The sequence below is a fragment of the Nyctereutes procyonoides genome, unplaced genomic scaffold, assembly GCF_905146905.1.
Source record: "Nyctereutes procyonoides isolate TBG_1078 unplaced genomic scaffold, NYPRO_anot_genome, whole genome shotgun sequence".
Lineage (NCBI taxonomy): Eukaryota > Metazoa > Chordata > Mammalia > Carnivora > Canidae > Nyctereutes > Nyctereutes procyonoides.
In genome coordinates, this window is record NW_026575141.1 from 15,885,386 (window position 1) to 15,906,339 (window position 20,954).

Below are 20,954 nucleotides of genomic sequence, written 5' to 3' on the forward strand. Positions count from 1 at the left end.
CCACTCTCATCCCATTACAAAAGAAGGACTCATTCTTTGTATTTGAGGACAATTCTAGACACAGAAATCTGATTCTACTGTACATTTCTTGAATCAGCTTTCAGCTTAATGAACTTATTTATAAGATGAATTACAATAACTGTCCTGACTTCCATCCTGTAATGCTGACAGTAAATTATTTCCTGTTCTGACCATATCCTTTATTTTTTTTTTTTAAAGATCTCATTTATTTATTTTATTTGAAAGCAAGCCAGGAAAAGGCAGGTGGGCAGAGCAGAATGAGGGATATCCAGATTCCCCACTGAGTGGGGAGGCAGACGCAGGACTTGATTTCATGACCCTGAGATCATGGCTTGAGTCAAAATCAAAAAGTCGGAGGCTTAACTGACTGAGCTACCCAGGCACCTGTGACCACAATCCTTTAACACAATGTTTTCTATACCTGTTTGATGAAAAGAATTATATCTTTTAAAAGGTACTTTTAAAAACAAGAATGCCTGGCCCCAGCCCAGGAATGAATCAGAATCTCTAAGGGAGAGATCTGGGAGTTGCACATTTAAAGACTGCTCATCCCTGGTGATCCTGTCATCCAACCCAGTGGTTCTTAGCCTGGAGGGTGAATTAGGATCACCTTGAGGGCTTGTTCAAACACAGGTTGCTGAGCCCCAGCCCAAGAACCTCTGATCCAGTGGACCCTGGGGGAGGGGATGGGATTTGCATTTCTACCAAGGTCCTCAGAGATACTGAGGTTGTTGGTACAAGAACTACACTCCCAAATCACTTATTTAGCCTGTTGGGCAAACACTGAAGCTACCTTCAATATTACTTTATTCCTCTCTCTTTGATAGAAAAACAACACTGGATTAAAATGCACAGGACTTCATTTGGAGCAATACTCTTGCTACTTTTTAGCTGAGTAATGTCAATTAAATTTATCACTGTGTATCAGTTATCTTTCATGGGGAGGTGTAAAAAGGTAACAGAAGGGGAGAGTTTGGCCTTGTACTCGGCACACAGTAGGCCTGCAATGAACATCTATGTATTCTGATTTCTTTGGTATGATTCCCTCCTGTGAGCCACATATAAAAAATGCTGAGTTCTAAAAATAGGTCCCCAAATTTATTATAAGCACTAAACTTCATTTGGTTAAAACAAAAGAACAGACAAGGAATGGCTGACCACTTCTCTTTCTTCTGAGCTACTGTGTAGCCGACATTTTGAACATAACATGTATAATAGGAATATATACTCAGCTTTCCAACTCACATTTCCCATGGAAAACAGAATTTTTATTTCTGTTTTATTTTTATTTCTAAAAATAGAAAACAACGAGTTAACAGATTATGATTAGGCTCTCTGCTTAATTTTGATTTGCTGAATTTAGTACCCACGTATGGATTATTTTCCCGGCAGATCTTTACAATATTGTTTGGCTATTTCTTGTGACCTGAAAGTCAAACAAATGAATTACAGACCCTAAGAGTCAGAGGTCCTTGGAGGTCATTCAGCCCACCTGCCTACTCTACTAGTGCCACTGAAAACATCTCCAATGTGGGGTGACCTAGTTTCTTCTTAGACACCTAATGAGAATGTGCTATTTTCACGAACCCCAATCTTCTCTTCAGACAACTGTCCAATATTAGATTTTTTCCCCACATCTGACCAAAAACCTTTATTTCTATAATTTCTAAATCCCTGGTCCTTACTTTGCTCTCTGTCATGCCTGAATACGTCTAATCTCCTCAGTCTGACAGCATTTGCAGTATTCTGAACTAGTGCTGACATCTTCCTTGCCTGGTCCTTTTTAGCCTGAACATTCTGTTTAAGCAACTATTCTCAGCATCAAAATTTCCATACATGTAACAGCCCTGGTCCTTCTACCATGGACAAAGTCCACCTTGAGCATATTTCTACGTCCCACCATCACCCACAAAAATAAGTTGTAGGGACAATGGCATGTTTCCTCCCCTGAATCTCCAAGAAGTGGAAGCTAGAGTCCTATAAAACTTCACTGTTAAGGACCAAGAATGTTTTTCCAGGACAAGCTTGAATGTGGCAGCCCAAAGCAGGTGGATATGGAGATACACACACACACACACACACACACACACACACACACTCGTGACCTTACTTGAAACAGAAATGCTATGTTGCCACTTAAATTATTGAAGACCCAAAATGTCTCTTTCCAATGAAGACAAAGCAAAACAAAAGGTATTTCTTACTTTCTACGAAACATTTCTGCAAATATGCAGCCAACACTCCAGAGGTCCACAGGGGTGGCATAGCTGGACTGAAGCAGGACTTCTGGAGCTCTGTACCACAGTGTGACGACCTGCAAGGGCAAACAGATCTAAGCGTTACTGTGGAAGAGGGTTGGTTGCTTCAACTTCTTACCTTGGGTGGTATATAGCCGAGATCCAATTCAGAAAGAGCACCTAGCATTGTATGAGGACACTGAGCTAGAAGCAATAAGTAACTAGGATTCATCATTGACAGGCCAGGAAATGACATCATCCCCACAACCTGGGTCCCCAGCTCATACTCTGTTTCTTACTAGGATGGTAAAATAATTGAGTTTCAGAAAGCAGAGTAAAGACTACAAAAACCCCAAAAAACAAAAAACACATGAATTTGAAAACTACTTTTTTTTTAAGGGGCTTAAAAAAAAAACAACAATACAAGGAAAACAGGTGTTGGCAAAGATTCCAGCTCGGTTCTTATGCCAGCATTATTGGGAAATCAGAAAATGATTCCAGTGGTTGCTAGATGTTGACCTTGAAGTATAAAGAACACTCAGGACAAGTCAAAACTACTCTTATTATGAGACTGTGGGGAATCAAAATAAAGCCTCCTTCAATGCCACTCTTTTCAGAAAACAAATAAAAAACTAAGAACTTAAGAGAGAATGTATAACTCAATTGTTTACACCATGTGTAAAAAAGTCATCCAGAGGACAGGATTCCCAAAGAGGAAGAATCTCACTTAATACAAGAGTTGGGTGAAACAGACCCCACCATGACTATTTCTGCAAGGCTGAGAGGTCAGGGAACAAACACATTTATAGGCTTCAGATTTATATCAGTATATGTGGGTTCAAGTGCTTCTCTTTTGGAGGGAAACAGAGATTCTATGGATCCCTGAAATAAAGAAATATTCTTTACTGCCAGGTAAGGAATTCAATACATAACTCTATCACATAAGCATTTTATATTATTCAGATTCCTTTTATCCTTACTTATTGTTTTGTCTAATTGCACTTTTGTTGACATCAATCTAAATTTCCGACAATTCTCCTTTATATATTTTGGTACTGCAGTACTTGGTGTGTTCAGATTGCAGTCGCAATTCTCCAAAACATGATTGCCATCTATTTCCTTCCTTCCTTGTAGACACACACTGTGCCTCCCAGCAAGAGATGGAGTTTGGGGCGCCTGGTGGCTCAGTCAGTTAAGTGTTGGATTCTTGGTTTAAGCTCAGGTCACCATCTTGTGGTCCTGAGATTAAGCCCCATGTTGGGCTCTGTGCTCAGTGTGGAGGCTGCTTCAGATTCTCTCTCCCTCTCCCTCCCAGAGCTCACGTTTTCTCTCTCTCTCTCAAATAAATTTAAACAATCATAAAAGAGAGAGAGAGAGAGAGAGAGAGAGAGAGAGAGAGAGAGAGAGAGAGAGTTTAAGTCACCTTCCATTGAATCTGAGTTGGGTCTTCGTGATTTGGTCAACTAAACTAAGAGAATGCATCTGAGACTATCAAAACTAGGTTAGAAGAAGCTTGGTAGTTGGGCCTTTTTTTTTTTTTTAAGATATTATTTTTAAATAACCTCTATACCCAATGTAGGGCTCCAACTCACAACACCAAGATCAAGAGTCACATGCTCCACTGAACCAGCCAGGTGCCCTATGGTCTGGGCCTTTTTGAATGCTTGTTTTTGAGGTGCTTCTTCTGGATCCCAAATGCTATGCAGTGAGAAGCACAAAGATGTTCTAGTGGATATGCCCCATTGAGTTCTCGGCTGAAAGCCATGCTAGTGAGCCATCTTGGATATTCAAGTCGGACCAGTCCCCCACATGGCTGTGGGCCACCCGTGCCCATGTCACAGGGAACAGAACTGCCTAGCCAAGTCCAGTCCACTCACAGGATTACAAGTGATAATAAAATGACTATTGTTTTAAGTTTCGGGGAGATTATACAGCAGTATCGAACTGAAACAAGATTCTTGACTGGTTCCTCCTCTTCATCTGATTTAACTGGTGTTGCTTTGAATTCACACAAGGAGTCAAATTTTGTGTACGGGATATCTGGTTGACATCTAATGGAGGCATGGTGGTGATGCAACAAATTTAAAAAAGGAAGCAAACAAACCCCCCCAAACCAAATAGTGTCACCCAGTTATCATTGGCTCCAATATGTCTTTCCAGCAGCATATCCTGCAGTATCTCCATATACCATAGTATAGTATCTCCATAATTCTTACAGTCTTCTCACATAATAGACCACAGCACTGAGTTTCAACTCTGTGCATCAGAATCATCCACGGGCTTTTATTTATGATTTATTTTAAAAAGATTTTATTTATTAGTACATGAGAGAGTGTGAGAGAGAGGGGCAGAGGGAGAGAGAGCAACAGACTCCCCACTGAGCAAGGAGCCTGACATGGGGCTCGATCCCAGGTTCCTGAGATCATGACTTGAGCTGAAGGCAGATGCTTTACTAATTGAGCCACCCAGGTGCCCTATTCATAGGACTTTTAAAAAACATATGTCTAGAGGCGCTTGGGTGGCTCAGTCGGTTAAGTGTCTGACTCTTAATTTTGGCTCAGGTCATGATCTCAGGGTCATGAGACTGAGCCCCAATTTGGGTTCCTTGCTCAGTAGGGAGTCTGCTTGAGGTTTTCTCTCCCCCTCTGCCTCTCCCTGCTCTCTCTCTAAAAGAAATTAAAAAAAAAATATCTCTCTAAAAAAAAAAAAGGAAGAAAGAAAAAGAAAAAAAACATGTGTTGGTCTTCTCTGTCTCTCACTGAATTGGATCTCCATGATGGGGGCCCTGGAGTTCTTCCTTCACTTTTTTATTTCTTCTCTTTATATAACAGCTCTTCAGGTAACACTAACCCTTGACTAGGTCTGAGCACCACTCAATTATATAAACATAACCTCTAGCTCCTGCCTCCATGCTTTAGAGCTGGCACTGTTCTAGTCTGGAAAGCTCTTCCTTCTCCTCTGCACACGTGGAAATTCCCCTTATCCTACAAAGCCTGGCTCTGATGCTATCATCTCCCTGAACCCACTGCCACCTGAAAATCATACCTTGTAACATAGTTCCTAAAATGGTTTGCGGCAGAGGACACGGACTTGATTTTATCCATGATTACATCTGTAAATACCCATCATGATATTGCTCACATAACAACTGGGGTTTAACAAATACCAAATTGACAATTTTAAGCCAATCATTGCTAGGAGATAAGTTGGCAAAATTCGGTTATCAGTCATTCCCCATGAAGAAGGTACTTACTACATTTGCTAAGAAGAGCACTCAGTTCTGGGCTCTATAAATTATGAATGAATAAATGAATTATTTATTTCTGCTTTATTAATATTTCTAGCTGGGGGAACATTTCTCTGCTCCTCTGATACATTGCAAAAAAAGGTGTAGGCGTAAACGATTCGTAAAGTTCTGCTCAGTGGTTTATAGACATACACAGTGTAAAGGCACACACCCACTTTTTCAGCAACATTTGAAATAAAGTCTAGCATCATATGGGATGAAAATTTTAACCTGAATATTGCATTGTTTTAAGCTGTTCTAAAGTGGCTGTGATTTCTGATGGATTACATGTTAGTGGGACTTTTTCATTTTGAGTACTTTAATCAGTGTACCTATTATGATCATCAAACAAAATGTCTAGACAGTTAAAATAATAACTACATTGACATGTTTAGGAAGTTCCTTTCTAGTCCTTTTAAAAATTAGTTACCACTCAAAATGGATAATTAATTTTTATCAAATATCTTTAAAATGTCTATTAATAATGACCATATGATCATTCTCATTCATTCTATGAATAGTATGTCCATTAGCAGATATCCTAATACAATCCTTGCCTATTATGGAATTAATCATTCCTAATCTTGCTGTATTGTTCTTTTAATATTGGTGTATTACTCTCTTAATAGACCCTTGGGTTCTATTTGCTAATACTTATTTAGAATATTAACTTGTATTCCTGAGACTGAGCTGCAGTTTTATTTTTTGTGTTAATTTTTCCTGTTTTGATATTAGAAATATGAAAAGTTTCTAGCCTTCTCAATGTTCTGGAATATTATAAACAAGATCAAAATAATCTCTTAAAAGGGCTCATTCATAAAACCATCTGGATCTGGATCTTCATTAGCTGTTATGCCTTCAACAATCTTTTGAATTTCTTCTTAGTCTGTTTAGGTTTTAATCTCCTTTTGAGTCAATTTTGGTAGTAATAAAGGATTTTCATGAGAATTTCTAGATTCTAAAATGTGTTGGATTAAATTTGTACATAGTATTTCTTATAATTATTGTCATGCCACGTGTTTCCTTGGTTTTCTGAGGAAGAGAAAATTGTATTTTTTTTTCTTAATGTTGCATATTTTTGTCTTTTCTTTGTATCAGTCAGGTTTTCCAGGAGTTTAGTTATATTATTTACTGGAAAATAAACTGACATAGAGTTTTATTTCCATTTTGGGAGAATGGTTGTTTTATTTTATAATTTATTGTTTTTCTACTTTTATCTTCTGAAAGACAAAAGTAGCTTCTTTGTACCAGTCTATCTACTTGAATTGAAACTTGATTTATTTTTAATTCTAATTAATGATATAACATTATTTAAAGAATATGTAATTTACCTTCAATTTTCCCTTTAATCCAAGAGTAAACTACTTCAATGAATACATTATTTAGAAAAGTATTTTAAAATTTCCATGTGGTCATGTTATTTATGGTTATCTCTTAATTGTTGGATTTCCAGCTTTAGAAATTCATGGCCAGAGAAAGTAACCTGCAAATTTCTACTTTGTAGAATTTATTTTTTTCATTTTATTTTATCTTTTTAAGATTTTATTTATGTGAGAGAGAGCATGCATGTGCATGCAAGCATGGGGAGAGGCAGAGGGGGAGGAGGAGGGAGAAGAGGGAGAGAGAGAGTCTCAAGCAGACTCTGGCTGAGTGTGGAGCCCCACGGGGGTGCTGGATATCAGGACCCTAAGATCATGATCTGAATTGAAATCAAGAGTCAGACACTTAACTGACTGAGCCACCCAGGTGCCCCTACTTGGTATAATCTGTTACTGCTTTCTCAAGGACTATGTGCACATCTGGGTTTTGTGTCATAGGGTTTCAGGGGAGTAACTCACTCTCTCCTTTTTTTAGGATTTATTTATTTTTAGAGAGAAAGAGCGAGAGAGAACAGGGGGAAGGACAGAGGGGGAGAGAGAGAGAGAGAGAGAGAGAGAGAGAGAGAGAGAGAGAGAAAGAGAGACAGACAGACACAGGCAGAGGGAGAAGCAGGCTCCACGCAGGGAGCCTGACGTGGGACTTGATCCTGGGTCTCCAGGACCACACCCTTGGCCGAAGGTGGCAGTAAACTGCTGAGCCACCCGGGCTGCCCTGAAGCAAAAGTATTCTTAAGATATAAATAGTTTAGATGGCTGATATAAGATATAAAATAAATAGACAAATCCTAGTAAGTCAGTTATAAGATATAATGTAAAAAGGATATTATTCACAATAGTAACAAAAAATATAAAACATTGAAGAATTTAAAAAAAGCAAAATCTATGTAAATACAATGATATACTATTGTTGAAGAACTTAAAAATCAAATAGATGATGAGACAGACCATGACTAGGATGGGAAAAAACACATTGTAAATATAATTGTCATTCCTATATTAACAAGAAAGTCTAAAACAATGAAATGATTTGGGGGAAGGAATTTAACTTTGACAATATGGGACCTCTGGCAGAATGATGCTTAAGAAGAGCCAAAAATAGTCTGAGAAATTAAGATGAGGAGGATTTATTCTTGGTTACCAAAACAAACTCTAAGGTACAGAGAACAAAATAACAGGTGCTAACAAATTAAAAAAAAAAGAATAAAGTCCAAAAGAGACTGATCTATTATTTATGGAGTTTAACATTCTTATAGGTGAATTTCATCTTAGTGAGAGAGAAAATGTACTTCAACATGTAAAAGCAAGACAACTGGCCAATCATTTGGAAGAAAGTAAGTTTGGTGTATACGTTACACCATGTCTAAGAAGAAACTGTATATTCATGAAAGATCTAAGTGTATAAAGTAGAGCTAGGAAAATGTATTAGAAAAAAACAGAGGAGGACTTTGGGCTATGGAGGCCTTTTTCAGCATGAAGGGATATCTAGAAGCTTGAGATGAAAAGATGAACAGATCCAGTTATTTCAGACTGTAATTCTCTTGGTAAACAGTATAAAATTAAGGCAAAGACAAATAACAACCTGGGATAATACATCTAAAACAAATTACATAAATAAAACAACAGAAAAATGGATAAAGAATATAATAAGAATTCACAAGAAGAAATACATTATCAAAGATATTTAATCCTATTAAAAGAAAGGAGGGAAGGAATAAAGGAAGAAAATCATCACAATAAAGGGGTATCATTTTTGCCTGATTAGCAGAAAGGAACAAATGACAGTGTTCCGGGTTGGCCATAGTATGGGGAAACTGTTTCTTTCTTTTTTTTTTTTATAAATTTATTCTTTATTGGTGTTCAATTTGCCAACATACAGAATAACACCTAGTGCTCATCCGGTCAAGTGCCCCCCTCAGTGCCCGTCACCCAGTCACCCCCCCCCACCACCTCCCCTTCGACCACCCCTAGTTCGTTTCCCAGAGTTAGGAGTCTTTCATGTTCTGTCTCCCTTTCTGATATTTCCCACTCATTTTTTCTCCTTTCCCCTTTATTCCCTTTCACTATTTTTTATATTCCCCAAATGAATGAGACCATATAATGTTTGTCCTTCTCCGATTGACTTATTTCACTCAGCATAATACCCTCCAGTTCCATCCACATTGAAGCAAATGGTGGGTATTTGTTGTTTCTAATGGCTGAGTAATATTCCATTGTATACATAAACCACATCTTCTTTATCCATTCATCTTTCGATGGACACTGAGGCTCCTTCCACAGTTTGGCTATTGTGGACATTGCTGCTAGAAACATCGGAGGGCAGGTGTCCTGGCGTTTCATTGCATTTGTATCTTTGGTGTAAATCCCCAGCAGTGCAATTGCTGGGTCATAGGGCAGGTCTATTTTTAACTCTTTGAGGAACCTCCACACAGTTTTCCAGAGTGGCTGCACCAGTTCACATTCCCACCAACAGTGCAGGAGGGTTCCCCTTTCTCCACATCCTCTCCAACATTTGTGGTTTCCTGCCTTGTTCATTTTCCCCATTCTCACTGGTGTGAGGTGGTATCTCGTTGTGGTTTTGATTTGTATTTCCATGATGGCAAGTGATGCGGAGCATTTTCTCATGTGCATGTTGGCCATGTCTATGTCTTCCTCTGTGAGATTTCTCTTCATGTCTTTTGCCCATTTCATGATTGGATTGTTTCTTTGGTGTTGAGTTTCATAAGTTCTTTATAGATCTTGGATACTAGCCCTTTATCTGATATGTCATTTGCAAATATCCTCTCCCATTCTGTAGGTTGTCTTTGAGTTTTGTTGACTGTATCTTTTGCTGTGCAGAAGCTTCTTACCTTGATGAAGTCCCAATAGTTCATTTTTGCTTTTGTTTCTCTTGCCTTCATAGATGAATCTTGCAAGAAGTTACTGTGGCCGAGTTCAAAAAGGGTGTTGCCTGTGTTCTCCTCCAGGATTTTGATGGAATCTTGTCTCACATTTAGATCTTTCATCCATTTTGAGTTTATCTTTGTGTATGGTGCAAGAGAGTGGTCTAGTTTCATTCTTCTGCATGTGGATGTCCAATTTTCCCAGCACCATTTATTGAAGAGACTGTCTTTCTTCCAGTGGATAATCTTTCCTCCTTTGTCGAATATTAGTTGACCATAAAGTTGAGGGTCCACTTCTGGATTTTCTATTCTGTTCCATTGATCTATGTGTCTGTTTTTGTGCCAGTACCACACTGTCTTGATGACCACAGCTTTGAAGTACAACCTGAAATCTGGCATTGTGATGCCCCCAGCTATGGTTTTCTTTTTTAAAATTCCCCTGGCTATTCAGGGTCTTTTCCAATTCCACACAAATCTTAAAATAATTTGTTCCAACTCTCTGAAGAAAGTCCATAGTATTTTGATAGGGATTGCATTAAACGTGTAAATTGCCCTGGGTAACATTGACATTTTCACAGTATTAATTCTGCCAATCCATGAGCATGGAATATTTTTCCATCTCTTTGTGTCTTCCTCAATTTCTTTCAGAAGTGTTCTGTAGTTTTTAGGGTATAGATTCTTTACCTCTTTGGTTAGGTTTATTCCTGGATATCTTATGCTTTTGGGTGCAACTGTAAATGGGATTGACTCCTTAATTTCTCTTTCTTCAGTCTCATTGTTAGTGTATAGAAATGCCACTGACTTCTGGGCATTGATTTTGTATCCTGCCACGCTGCCAAATTGCTGTATGAGTTCTAGCAATCTTGGGGTGGAGTCTTTGGGTTTTCTAGGTACAGTATCATGTCATCTGCAAAGAGGGAGAGTTTGACTTCTTTTTTGCCAATTTGAATGCCTTTTATTTCTTTTTGCTGAGGCTAGGACTTCTAGTACTATGTTGAATAGCAGTGGTGAGAGTGGACATCCCTGTCTTGTTCCTGATCTTAGGGGAAAGGCTCCCAGTGCTTCCCCATTGAGAATGATATTTGCTGTGGGCTTTTCGTTGATGGCTTTTAAGATGTTGAGGAAAGTTCCCTCTATCCCTAAACTCTGGGGGAAACTGTTTCAAACCATAAACTGGCACAACCTTTTTAGAGGACAATCTGACAGTATTTATAAAAGGAATAGTGACCATGTCAAGAGTTCTACTTGCAGGAATTTATCTGAAATATTCAGTCTAGTATACAAAGACGTATTCACAAGGATGTTTATCCCACAATGATTTCCAATAGGGGAATTACTGTTCAGCCATCAAGCCATCAAAAAAGATGAGGTAGTTCTCATTCCTGCTCATTTGTGCTCCCACACAAAGATGTCCATGATATACTGTTAAGTGAATAAATACGTTTTGAACAGATTATTTGTGGGTGTAATCCAGAAGTCATATATGCATGCAGAAATGGCTGCCAGGATTCTCTACATGGACATGAGTTGTAAATGAATAGTTGCCACAAATACGTGACAGTGCAGGAGGAAGAATGTTGAAAGAAAAGGGGATAGAGGATGATTTCAGAGGCACAGGATCAGTCAGTTCCTGTCAGTAAGCACATTTTATAGCTGAGAAAACTGAATTTCAGAGAGGCTGTCATCTGGCCAGAAACACTGAGCTGAGATGAGGAGGAGCTGTTATTCTCAACCAGGACTGACTGCTTTCAACTCTGTGCTCCTTCCTCAACACCCAACACAAGACCTTGAATTCAGCATTGCAAACATCCACACATCAACAGGCAAGCACACAGGCTATAATTAGATAACCAAGAGGAAAAGATTTTAAATTTACATTGAGATATTTTAACGTAAACTTTTTTCTTTTCTTTCTTTCTTTCTTTCTTTCTTTCTTTCTTTCTTTCTTTCTTTCTTTCTTTCTTTCTTTCTTTTTTTTTAAAGATTTTGTCTATTCACGAGAGACCGAGAGAGAGGCAGAGACACAGGCAGAAGAAGAAGCAGGCTCCATGCAGGGAGCCCAATGTGGTACTCGATCCCAGGACCCCGGGATCAGGAAGGACCTGAGCTAAAGGCAGATGCTCAACCACTGAGCCACCCAGGTGCCCTAATGTAAACTTTTAAAATACTTTATAGTTATAGGACTCAAAAACTCAGCTCACTTTGGGGGCTAAATGATTTCTGTAAAAAAAAAAAAAGAATTATGGAAAAGGTTTCAAAATTCAATTCTGAACAGTGCTCTGAATGGCATGGCAACTATTCGTCAAATTCCCATTTAACAATTTCAATAAAAATAAAGATTTAAAAATCTCTTTGGCAGCCCTAAGAGTTTTGTTGGTCTATGTGTAAATCATTGTTAACAGTGAGAGGAATCAGATGTATTAATTAGGTGTATGCTTATATTCTATTTGAACTATTAGCATTTGTCTACAGAGACATCTTTTTTGGTTTAATCTTTGTGGAATTCAACATGCTTGAAGTATGGATTGTAGAAGACTTATATTTCTAAATAATTCTCTAAAAAATCCCAACAATGTCCAAGGCCTTCATTTAAAAATAACAAATTACTATTTTTTGCAATAGATAGAAGTCTAATTGTTGTTCCCTAGTTTATGTAATATTATCTCGTATGTCACAGTGTCCCCAGTTTTAATTTGCTATTTATGTGGCTGTTCCACATTCTAATTTATGTGGCTGATCCAGAGCCCTTTAGTCCTCACTTTACATATCACTGTAATTTCTCACTTTACATATCTTAAATGATGACAATTTCTGCGATTTCATGGGATTTAAAATATAGAAGTTCCAAGTTTTTGAGAGCAAATTATAACAATTTTTCCTGACAGTAAAATATAAATTCTATTTGCTTTGGAATTATTACACTTCTGTGACTCTACAATTTTCTTATGGAAGACTGCCTAACTTAAAACCAGTCTGTCACATGGAAGCAGATTCATTAATTTTTACTTTAAAGCTTTTTAAGGAATAGACAAAAGTGAAAAAAATGTTTCAAGGGTTTAGTGCATGAAGTAAAGAATGTTTTCAATTCTACCCAAAAGTTCTTTGTATTTAATAATTCTTTTTTTTTGTATTTAATAATTCTAGATATTCTTAAAATATCACGGGTGACCTTAAATTTAGAAACATGTACAGAAAAATCTATGAATGCAATGTATAAAGACCAACATTTAGAAATCTATGACAAAGGTAGCCTCTTTGATACATGATAACAATGCAGTTGTCTACTAAGCAAAGACAACAATAGGAACTATGGACAGAGTTTAGTGGTTGGAGCCAGCTGGAACCAAAGCAAATACGATGTTTATTACAATCATTACATGTATTAACAGCCTCTAGAGGTGCTGAATGGATTTGGCAACAGGAAGGAGAGTGGAAGACGGGGGAAGGGGACTTCAAGGATATTTACCCAAGTGGATGTATCTGTTTAAACTGCTTTGATCTTACAATTTTTTGAACCAGTCCAATAACAGTATAAGATAAAGGAGAGCCAAAGCCAACTGTGACTCTCAATACATCAGAGTAAACCATTCTAACTTAATATCCGATTTAACAGTCTTTTATTCATGTTCCTTTCACCAAGATCCTGAAAATACTTTGTAGATGTTATCTGAACCATCCTTATTATATGGCTACAAGCATGAAGAGTAGAAAAGCACATCACAAACGCTGTGCTGGTCATCTTCCTTTTGCCTCTCTGGATGGTCTCTGCTCTGTGGGGTGGGAGTGGATCTGTACCTTCCACATGCCTCCATGTTCTTATTGGGTTTGACCAATGCGAAGCCCAGGCAGGAGTTCAGGGAAAGGGAGAAGAGTGAGGCAGAGTCTTTAACCTCCAGATATCCTCCCATTGAGGTTGTCCAGGGCTGGCTGTGCTGCCATCGCAGTCTGTCCATCCTGGGCAATACATGATTCCAGAAACGGCTCCTGTCAAGCTTGGGAATGATGAAAGCTTGGCTGCAACTGAGACCCCAGTTAGCACCTTCACTATACTTCCCCTAAAACCCCCTTTGTAAATCTGGACTCTATAAACAAAACTTCCTCGTATTATTTTGAATGTGCACTGGGACCTATTTCCCAGTGGGATCTTGACCAATACATTCAGTTTGCAGATGAAGAAACAAGCATGGATGTTAAAATCTTGTCTAAGCCTCATTTTTCTGTCAGTGTGGGCATTTAGACTAGATGATCTGTGAGGTGACTTCTGCTAGCATTCTAAGATGCTGTCGTCTCTAATGATATGACGATGGTCACATAATGTGGCAGTGGTCATGAAGCTTTAAAAAAGATACATACTGTATAGACGCAAGAACTCTTATTTTTGGACATCCTTGTCTGTCCTTTGGCGTAGTAATCACTTATGGAGGGTATCAGTGCCTTGATATTTTCCTTCTGGGGTCCGCTTCAATATCTCGTCTCAAATACAAACTTAGATAAGGATTTCTGAGGAATATGTATACAGTCGTTGGAAGAACTCAATCTTGAGACTGCCAAAGTGAAGGCTTTCTGAACTATGTTCTAAGCTTTCTGAACTATGCTCTAATCAATATAAAACTCTCTGGTATGTATGTTGTTTTTCCTTCCAGAAGACTACTGTGGTTTTGCAAAATGAAAATAAAAATTAATGGCAATTTCACTGACTTTTCATAAAGGGTCTCAAAATTCAGCTCTTTAAAGTCACACAATTAACATCATCATCAGAATTATGCCAAGCGGGTTCAATGGAAACTCTTAAGGATTAAATAACAATAAAAGTTAACCCACAAAGTACTTTGCAGCAAATAATAGTGGAGTCACCTCAAACAGACTCATTCATAATCTAAGGGCCAGAACAAGATGTTTTGATAGAGGAGATGAAAAAATGGCTAAGGTCTACACAAAAATGAGATTCTGAGCATTGTGCCAATAACGATTGTGGCCTCTGCTCTGACGTATTCATTATTAGCACGAAGGCTATCTGTCCTTCCCAGGACCTACAGTTGTCCTGGCTCACAAAGGGAGACACTGGCTCCCATTTAGATGTGCTGGTTGCCAATCACCTGGTCATTGCTTCTGTGCTTTCTGTGGGATATTCTTTCTCTGAGTCTCTGCAGGTCTGAATCCTTACATATCACTTCCTCCATGAAGACTTTCCTGCTCTTCCACATCCAGAAACGACTGCTGTCTCCTGGGCTTCTACCACATTTTTAAATTTTATTTTTACATTTTTAAAAGAAGATTTTGTTTATTTTTAGAGCAGACTTCTTGCTGAGTATGGAGCCCAACATGGGGCTCGATCTCACAACCCTGAGATCATGATCTGAGCTGAAATCAACAGACGCTTAACTGACTGAGCCAACCAGGCGCCCCAAACTCCCCTGCATTTCTATAGCATTTGAACCTTCTATTTTCCATTATAGTCATTCAACTTTCTGGTCACAGTGTATGATCAGCGTCATGCCTGAATGGTGCTCAGGAATTATCTGATGGCTGGATACATGAATAAAGCACAGGGAGCTCTTGGAGCAGTGCTGATGGTGGACAGAGGCACTTGGCTAGACTGGAGTGGAGGATATGAGGACAATAATGTCTAATAATAACTGAGTACCTCAGAGTAATCCTGTATCTTTAAAAAAGAAATGGGATCTGTGGAGGGAGGTGAGGCTGAAGCAATCTGATTCAGAGGATGTGTGAGAAGATTTGAAGGGCAATGAAACCTAGCCCAGAGAGGTGTTCCCTCCAAGTGAAGATAAAAGGAATCTTCAGGGAAGAGTCACTCAGTGGTCAGGAGCCCACGTGCTGTACCCAAGGGGTGATGATGATCACCCACTGAAGGATGGACAAGGTAGAGTTCAGGGATCCAGACTTCTGACCTTTCAGGAGACCAGTGATCCTTACCATCTCTTTCTGAACATTATACCTTTCTCTCATTTTGTTAATGTTTCAACAGATCAATCTAAAAAAGGTTCTACTACTCTGGCTATCAAGCCTTAAGGGTCCAAGTGAACTTCAATTTGATTTATCATGCGGGTACCCACTGTTTGAGAAGCAACCGGTCAGTCCCGGAGAGAGGGTCACAGATTAGGAAAGCAGCAAGTCAAATGAGTTGGCTGAAAAATAGTGGGAATGGGGAGTGGGCTGTAGTGATTCAAATGAAGAATGCTAGGGTTCTGTCCTAGTGTGCTTCCACTTAGGGGTCTCTTCCCCCATCAGTCCCTTAAAATACTTCTTTTATTTCTTTCCTTTCCCTTTTTTTTAAAAAAAGATTTTATTTATTTATTTATTCATGAAAGACACACAGAGAGAGAGAGAGGCAGAGACACAGGCAGAGGGAGAAGCAGGCTCCCTGTGGGGATCATGACCTGAGCCAAAGGCAGACACTCAACCACTGAGCCATCCAGGTGCCCCGACACTTGTTTTCTTTAAGGCTGAGATTCTCAGCTTTTCCCTGGAGAGCATCATTTGTAGATATCCTCCAGGGCCAACTGTAGCCAGAACTCTGTAGACCCACATATCCAGCTGTCTTCTGGATATCACCATGCAGGACCCCCATAGGTATTTCAATTTCAAAATGCATGCATTTTGTCTTTTCCCTGAAACTTGCTTCTCCTCTTAGATTCTCTCTCTCTGCAAGCAAAATTGCCACCTACCCAGGCGCCCCACTCACTCCACTATCAGTAAGGCTGTCAGATCCTGACAGTTCTACTGCACACACCTATGTCCTTGCCTGATGGCCACACAACTTCCTCTGGGCTCCTTTCCTACCAGTCAGCCTCCTCCTACTCTGTCCTCTCTACTGCCTCTGAAGCCATGCTCACCACACTTCTGCTCAAAATCCATCCACTCTCCAGAGCTTTTCGGGTCAGGTTCAAGTCCAGTTTACCCACAGTGCCCTTATGATCTGGCTCTCACCCTCTCTGGTTTTATCGCCTGCTGCTCCTTCACTCAAATACTTTCCTCAACCTGCTCAGAGGCTTTAGGGTTGTTCAACGTGCGTGCTGTGTCATGCCTCATGGCCTTGCCATATGCTGAGACCTTTCTCTGGAATGTCTTCTCACAATACCATTCTTAATTCTTGTGAACCTTGCCCCACCTAGTCCTTCTCAGTGACACGTAATCCCAGCACTTATCACACTGTATCCCATTCATTGCGTACTTACTGCCTACTAGACCCAAAGCCAGCTCTTTGAGGACAGAGACCATTTCTTCCTTTTCTTTTTTTTTTTTTAAGATTTTTAATTATTTATTCATGAGAGGCAGAGACAGAGACAGAGAGAGGCAGAGATGCAGGCAGAGGGAGAAGCTGGTTCCCTGCAGGGAGCCCGACATGGGACTCGATCCCAGGCCCCAAGGATCACACCCTGAGCCGAAGGCAGACACTCAACTGCTGAGCCACCCAGGCGTCCCAGTAAAGACCAATTCTAAGTGGACTTTCCACCCACAAAATCTCACAAAGCGCTGTGTATAGCAGACATAAAATAAATATTTATTCCAACAAATGTACGGGTAGCCAGAACATAGCAAAATAGAGGACCACAGGTTTAGGAGAGATAACCTAGGGTAGGATGCAAAGCTTCTATTACAGCGTAAATTTACAAACCATGGTATATCCCCAATACCTACACTAGGTATCCTGAGAGTCCACCAACACCATCTTCAGTCAACACATGACTTTTAAATAAAGTTGAAGACCATATAACTTCTGTAAAATGAAGTTTCAAAATGCCTAAAGGGCCCATGTTTTCCTTCAGGGTGTATTGTTTAAATCTCATCTTGAGCTTATGAAACTTAAAATAGTTACCCCTTGCTAAATGTCTACTACGTTTCAAGTAACAAACTTACTCTCTTTTTAGAAGTACAGTATAGTGTAGTTTTGATTTTGACACTAAACAATCACACACTTGATCTCTCTCTGCCTTCACCATAGAAACCAAGCAAATATTTGTAGACATTCCTTCAACCTTCACAGATAAGTAGAAATGAAATTATTCTGAGCACAGGATATGGCAGGCTGTGGAGCTCATCGTTTCCTTTTAAGCATTTTAACTCTTAAAAAATCTATATGCTCTGGAAGAGAACTTAATCACTCAGATTTGTAAGAGAATTTAAAAACTATCATGAAAACAGTCAAATGTCTCTGAAGTCCATGCCTCCCTTGCAAACTTGCTAAAGGAACACAGTGCAAGTCACCAGGAAAATGGAAAAGCATGGTTTTAAAATCTGAGCTCAGCCTCAAACATTCTCTAACACCTTAAAATTCAGTGGGCACTGCCTTCTTTAAATGAGAAGGAGCTGGAGATCCTCAGATGGAAGGAGCTAAAAAAAAGGTACAGGTTCATTTGATAGTACTCACTGCCCCCACCATCTCAGCTGCACAGCTCCATCTACAAAGGCTCATGAAGATGCATGCAGGAAAAGAAAACCAGCCATGCAATTTCCACCTGATCTGGACCACTAGAAAAGGACTATGGAGGATTCTGAAGCTCCGGCTCTATTTTGCGCTTTCAGCAATTAAAGGCAAGAATGAAAGAAAATGTGCTTCTGAAGAGCACGATGTCTCCTGCTGTGCATTTAGTAAGATTAAACTGTGACCAGAAAAGAAGGAGGATGTGACCCAGAGAAGCACTTGGCTTGCAGCATTAGGAACAGGGTAGTTAGAAGGAAGTTATTTTCTGACAAAGAACTGTTAAATGGCAGATGGATTGTTGTGGCATTTTGTGATCTTTCCTCTAAAACCTTTTTGTTTTTATCCTAAAGAGTGGCAAAGAAGGGGTCAGGGAAGAAGGGAGAGAACACATGGATGGTGCACAGGAGATATAAAGTACTGTGCTGAATGGACTTCTCTGTTGCCTTATACAATCTTCAGTTTAATGGCATAAGGTGAGGATTGATGTACCGGTCTTTAAAGACAAGAAGTTGAGAATCACAGAATTTAAGTCTCTTGTCCAGGACCAATCAGCTAATAAATGGTAGAACAAGGATTTGAAGTAGGGCTTATCTGACTCAGGTTTGTTCTCACAGAGCAGACTGACCTCAGGTCTTTTTAGTTTTTGTCTTAAGCCTAATTATAATTTTTAAAAGTCTGTATTTCCAAAACAATCATTTCCATAGCAATGTAGGTTTAACAGAAAAGCTGACTAGAGGAAAATAAATTGTTTGGTAGTGTCCCTAAGGATTTTTACCAAGATGCCCACCACTTGAGGCATCGAGATGGTGGGTGTATAAATGGCTGGGGCCTGGGAGCAAGGCAGGGAAAGTCTCCCTACCCACATGCTCTGCATGGGGATCGATCTGGGTCTGGTGCTGTATGCAAAGGCGTGTTTCTGCTGACAAACATTTCATGGCTGTCCTCTCAGAACATTCCTTCCCTGGAGACCACAACAACATCCTTCCTCCCAAACTTGTTCTTCTTTTGTATTCCCTATCTCTGCAAATGACGGCACCAGCTAACCAGTTCCCCAAGTCAGGCTCTTCCTCAAACTCACCCCTCATCCATCTATGTAGACCCAGAATGAAGAGGGGACTTTCTCATCTCTACAAAAGAGCAAAAATGTACATTTGACTAGAGTTGTGGAAACAGGAGAATGGAGATACATTTTGGAGAACCTCCTCATTATCATCACCCTTTTTAAAATGCTGTCCCCGAATAAAAGAAAAAAATTCACATCACTGTCCCATCACATCAAGAAATTTTCAGGTTTGAAGACTCTATGCAATTGTATGAACGTGATGACCTCACTCTAGATTTTACAATCTGATTTTATAGTTACTAAAACCAAAGTTGTATGTAAACATGTGTCCTAGCTCTTTCTTTATTTTCCCCGTTTTATAAATTTTATTCTTTTCAAGTTTTGTTATTTTTAGTTTTCCCTCCTTTCTTTTCTAAAGCACTTTTCTACACCCCTAGGATTTTTAATATCTTAGAATCTTCTATGAGCAGAGGGGAAGGAAAGGACCACTTTAAAAGAATACAGTTAATTAAATAATTATAGAACATATAAATTCACTTGCTCTTGATGAGCTGCAATGCCTGTCTTAAAATTGTCTCAGTTTCTAGGAAGAACCACACCAATACCAAGGACTTAACAGAGTGTTTCTAGGTATATCCGCTATTAGGAGAAATACATGTGTGAACATAAAAACCAGCGGAAGGCTTCTCACCTGGGCTTAGAGGCTCATGCTGCACATGTGCTCAGGGCAGTGTGGTTGCTGCATGCAAACATTAGTTGAAAGGAAAAGTAACCCTCCAGTTTGAGTAAAACTTGGCTTTTACCTCAGAACTAATTCAAAGAAATACTACTTTTCCACTTACAAACATTTCAAAGAATGTTGCTGCTTTCTAGAAATCTGTGGCAGGTAGCTTCTTTTTATCCTTGAAACTGCTAGGACTTTGAAATGGTCCTAGAAGTGATTACAATGATATCTAAGAAGACATGTAGATTATATAAAATATTTTAATTAGTCTTTAGTAACTGAAAGTAATCTTAACCATCATTGTAGATGGTTAAAATAGGACTCCAATTTATGGTAAAGATAAAAGCAGGGCCCAGCGACCCTTCTGTGAAAGGCTTCCAGAACATTCTGAGCCAGGGAGAAGCTCCCTGCTCTACACTTCCACAGCACACATCTCTCATAGCCCCTGATGATGTGTGGTGTGACCACAAGAATCTGCTTCCATCTCTATCTTAATGACAGGGACTGGGACTTAATTATCTTTAGATTTCAGAGCTGGCACAGTGTCTAGCAGAAATCAGGCATTCAATGACTATTTGTTAAATGTAAGATCAAGAGTTCAAATTTGCTCCCCAACTACAAAATCAAAACAAAAGCAGAAAGGGGGGGGGGAAATCCATGCATCTTTGAATTATTTCGCAGGTACAAAAGGTGTTCCAGATTCATAAATATGGCAAGAAAATCAAATTTGCTCAACCTAACATGTAAATCGTCTATTTTGTTGTACATATCAGTAGTTTGTGTCCTTTAGTTGTTATGTAGTGTTCTACTGTGTCAACATGCCAGAATTTATTCAGCCATTTTTGTCTTCTGTTGATGGATGTTTCTAGTTCTTGGCTATGGTGAATGAACATTCTACTATGAACATTTTTGTGTATGTCTC

General features: G+C 39.2%; 1 protein-coding gene across 4 annotated transcripts in view; it reads right to left on the bottom strand.

Moving 5' to 3' along the window:
* The window catches only part of CDK6 (cyclin dependent kinase 6), a 247,730-nt gene that overhangs the window by 70,235 nt on the left and 156,541 nt on the right, over positions 1-20,954 (bottom strand). For all 4 annotated transcript variants that reach the window (XM_055307291.1, XM_055307293.1, XM_055307292.1 and 1 more), the window contains exon 5: positions 2,226-2,335. In XM_055307291.1, coding sequence (XP_055163266.1) covers positions 2,226-2,335 — 110 coding nt within the window. The remainder of the gene's footprint in view (positions 1-2,225; positions 2,336-20,954) is intronic.